Source organism: Sceloporus undulatus, chromosome 2, assembly GCF_019175285.1.
Source record: "Sceloporus undulatus isolate JIND9_A2432 ecotype Alabama chromosome 2, SceUnd_v1.1, whole genome shotgun sequence".
Taxonomy (NCBI): domain Eukaryota; kingdom Metazoa; phylum Chordata; class Lepidosauria; order Squamata; family Phrynosomatidae; genus Sceloporus; species Sceloporus undulatus.
Window position 1 is genome coordinate 186,718,057 of NC_056523.1, and position 4,582 is coordinate 186,722,638.

The window sequence follows — 4,582 nt, forward strand, 5'->3', positions numbered from 1 at the left end:
TGGGGGATACAGGATGCATTATTTTTATTATTAAATATATACACCCCTGTCTTTATTTTTATTTATTTTTTTCATTATTTTTATTATTAAATAAAATGGAATGGATGACCCCTAGGGGCCCCTTTCCTTTGCAGACTCCTAGGTGTCCATGCAGGACAGAGGAATGGGGCTGGGATGGATGACCCCTAGGGGCACCTTTCATTAACAGCCTCCTAGGTGTCCATGCAGGACCAAGGAATGGGGCTGGGATGGATGACCCTTAAGGGTCCCTTTCATTTGCAGCCTCCTAGGTGTTCATGCAGGACAAAGGAATGGGGCTGGGATGGATGACCCCTAGGGGCCCCTTGCATGTGCAGCCCCCTGGGTGTGCATGCAGGACAGAGGAATGGGGATGGGATGGATGACCCCTAGGGACCCCTTGCATTTGCAGCCTCCTAGGTGTCCATGCAGGACAAAGGAATGGGGCTGGGATGGATGACCCCCTAGGGACCCCTTGCTTTTGCAGCCCCCCGGGTGTCCATGCAGGACAGAGGAATGGGGCTGAGATGGATGACCACTAGCGGCCTCTTTCATTTGCAGCCTCCTAGGTGTCCATGCAGGACAGAGGAATGGGGCTGCAATGGATCACCCCTAGGGACCCCTTGCATGTGCAGCCCCCAGGTGTCCATGCAGGACAGAGGAATGGGGCTGGGATGGATGACCCCTAGGGGAACCTTTCATTTGCAGCCTCCTAGGTGTCCAGAGGAATGGGGCAGCCTCCTAGGTGTCCATGCTGGAATGGATGACCCCTGGGGGTTCCTTACATTGGAAGCCTCCTAGGTGTTCATGCAAGACAGAGCCACCCCCCTCCCCAGGGGTTGTCCTGGAAAAGGAAGGCCACTGGAAGGGAATGGTGTCTAAAAGCAGCCCAGCATCATGGGAACTTTGCAATCAGTAACTTTAGCGTTGCGTTGCACTGCTGCCTACCACATCAAACCATTTCGCAACACATTTCGCAAGATAACGGGAAACGATGGCCTGGCTTCCACTTTTGTCCGCAATGCCCAAAAAGGGGAGGAATGACACTTAAACTATGGGAGCGTTGCGCAACGGGCTCCCATAGAAATGAATGGCATCTGGAAGAACATCGCGCTTTCACGTTATTGCGCAACGTTGGTGACACTAACATTGCGCGATAGGCAGGAAAAAATGCCAAAAACTCGCGTCTGATAAACTCCTAAGGCTGCTGCCATGCTGCATGAATAAAGAGCTTGGCACCTCTTTACCTTCCATGGCTCAAGCCTCTGAAATTCTGGGTTTTATAGATTGGTGAGGACACCAGACCTTTTTGACAGGGAAGGTTAAATATCTCACGAAACCACAGATCCTAAATTCCATAGCATTGATTCATGGAAGTTAAAGCAGGGTCAGACTCCTTTATTATGGCAGTGTGGCAGCAGCCTTAGCAAGGAAAATGGAATGAGAATAGAATATGCTAAAAAATGAGGAGGAATCAGAAAAAAACATTTAAAAGGAGGAACAACAGCATGGTAATGAATCTGAGAGGGAGACGAGGAACCCATACTATTTGTCTGTAATCTGATCACAGAGCTTCTCCTATCTCTAAGTCTGTCTAATCACAGAGGACCTCTTTAAAAGGAGGGAAAAGAAAAAAGAAACGTGGGAGCACCTTTAAGACTAGCTGTTTTTTATTTTCACATGAGCTTTCATCAATATCATTCCACTTCTTTGGTTGCAGTAAGGAGTGGTGTTAAGGGCTCAGGCATAAAGCATATTTATCCAGCTGCAGGAGTAGGAAAGAATGCAGTAGGATCCCAAAAGATGCATATCATCACCATTGCCCTAAATTTTCAAAGGAAAATTTGTAAAAGCATACAGGTCTCTCTGATCTTTGCAGTGGTCAGTTAGTGCTTATGTGTGAAAGCAACAACTCTGCTTACCAAAAGTCAATTTCCCTGGGTTCAAAATGGTTTCCTTTTGGTATATGTGCCGTAGCAAGGGTTCATGTATTAATAAATGTAGTGTGCCATGAAACCACTGTCCTTGTTAGCCATTGTGTGGGTAGAGGCAACAGTGAGCTGGAGAGCTTAATTCATAAAAGTGTGTGTGTGTGTGTGTGTTGTGATCCATCTATTTCAGTTGTAGAGTTCATTTTACAATCCAGCTATTTTGCATTGAAGATATAGGAAACACTTGGCTGCCTAGCATGGCATGATGGAATCAGATGAAATCATCAAATTCATTACACTCCATCTCTTTCTGATGGAAATATGGCATTATATTATTTTCATTATTTGGCCCAAGTGGAAAACAAATATTTCTCTATCACTCACTTCAGCCATCTACATCCTATGCCAGGCATAAGCAACCAGATGCCCAGCAAACATTTTTGGGCTCCAGCTGCATTAATCCCAATCTTTGGGTAATATAGCTGAGGCTCACAGGAGTTGTGGGCCAAAACCTTTGGAGTGCATGAGGCTCCCTGCCTCTGGCAATGTCCCTTGGGAGTGCAGACAGCAGGGATGCCCAGTGACAAACTGCTCATAGCTGCTGAGAAAGGATTCTCTTTCCCAAGAAATGCCTAAAAGCCCCTTTCACTTCTTTATTTCTAAAACTGTAGATGTAAGGGTTGGACATTGGGGTAATGACTGTGTACATGATAGCAAAGACTGGTCCTCTCTGGGCTGAGTAGCTAGAGGCAGGTTGGAAGTAAACCCCAATGATGGCCCCATAGAAAAACACCACCATAGTGAGATGGGAGCCACAGGTGGAGAAGGCTTTGCGCCTTGCTAAGGAAGAAAATTTCATCACAGTTGACACAATGCGAATGTAAGTGACAATGATGAAGACAAAAGGTCCAAGGATGATGAGCCCACCTTCAAAGTAAATGACTGATTCATTGAAGCTGGTGTCTGAGCAGGATAGCTGTAGCAAAGGCCGATGGTCACAGAAGAAGTGGTCCAGGTTATTCTCCCCATGGTAACTGAGACGAAGGAGGAGCCCTACATGGAGCATGGAGTGGAGGGTAGAAAGGATCCAGCAGCCAGCCACCAATTGCCCACAGACCTTCTGGTTCATCACTGTGGCATAGTGGAGAGGATTACAAATGGCTACATAGCGATCCAGAGCCATTACACTCACCAGGAGGAGATCAGTGACACCAAACACATACAAGAAGAAGAACTGGGCCATGCAGGCATAGAAAGGGATAGTCTTGGAGGAGGAACTGAGCTGAGCCAGTAGTTGCGGAACTGTGACCGAGATGAAGCCCACATCAACCACAGAGAGGCTGTGCAGCAGGAAGTACATGGGGGTCTGGAGCCGGGCATCCAGGTTAATGAGAATGAGAATCATAAGATTTCCCAGAATTCCTGCTATATACATTAGCAGAAAGAAGAGGAAGAAGAAAAGTTGCTCTACAGGTTGGGAGGGGAAACCCAGCAGGATAAACTCATCAATGTCTGTGCCATTCTCACAGTCCATGTTGCGAAGAGAATCTGCAGAGAGAATCACATCATATAAATGGGGATATGAGCTGAAAGGCTTCATAGTATAAGATTTATAGACACAAGATAATACAATTTTACAAAGGAGAATGAAATTTGGGGCAGAAATTTGACATTTTGGAAGCCAGATTCTCAATTTGAAACCAGACTCCAACATTAGAAATTTCACTGCCTCAGAATTGCAATGAGGTCGTAAAGTGCAACTACTGTTTTTGGATTTCAGATTTCTGGATTAGGAAACTTCAACCTGTATTATTATCATCATCATCATCATCATCATCATCATCATCATCATCATCACACACTCATGGATTGAGACAGAGAACAACAACAGATTATACACATAACACTAGTTAAAAGATCATATAAGACCAATACATATTTCAATACATATGTCAATATGCATAAAAAATTGTAGCAAGGTTTGATTTTCTGGTGCCAGTCATTTTTGCATTGCTGTTATGATATAGATCCTTCAGACTGGCAGCGAGAGGACTTTTTCTTCAGCCACTCCTACACTGTGGAATGACCTGTGGGAAGAGACTTGACAGCTGAATATGCTTTCTGAATGTAAAAGAGCATTAAAGACCAGTCCTCCCTTTTGGCAGGCTTATTCATATGATATTTAAATTGTAATTTTACATCTTATTTGTCTTTTTGAACTGATGTATGTTTCAACTGATGTTTTTTAAATGATGTTTGTTTGTTAATTGCTGTTGGAGAGAGGCAAGCCTTATTTCAGTGGCAGGTAAAAATGTATTTGTGCTATCCAGCTTTTCCAAACTGATGAGGGTTGGGCTTTTAAACGCTTTGAGATTCAGATGTTAAATTTTGTATATAGTTGTTAAAATACATTGTAATATTTTTCATGTTTAATGTTTTTAATGTCATAAACTGCTTGTTTATTAAACTGTATATTTATACTTTTTAATCTTTTTGTGTTGTTTTTAATTTGTATTGTTTTGAATTTGTTGTTAGCAGCCTTGAGTTTCTACGTCAGGAGAAAAGTGGGAGGGAGAGATTAGATAGATAGATAGATAGATAGATAGATAGATAGATAGATAGATAGATAGATA

General features: G+C 43.5%; 1 protein-coding gene across 1 annotated transcript; it reads right to left on the bottom strand.

Annotated features, from left to right (window-relative positions):
* Nucleotides 1-2,541: 2,541 nt before the first annotated feature.
* LOC121920492 (olfactory receptor 1B1-like) lies at nt 2,542-3,483 on the bottom strand. The gene has a single exon (XM_042447633.1). It carries the CDS (start codon nt 3,481-3,483, stop codon nt 2,542-2,544), a length of 942 nt encoding a protein of 313 aa, XP_042303567.1.
* Nucleotides 3,484-4,582: the final 1,099 nt, after the last annotated feature.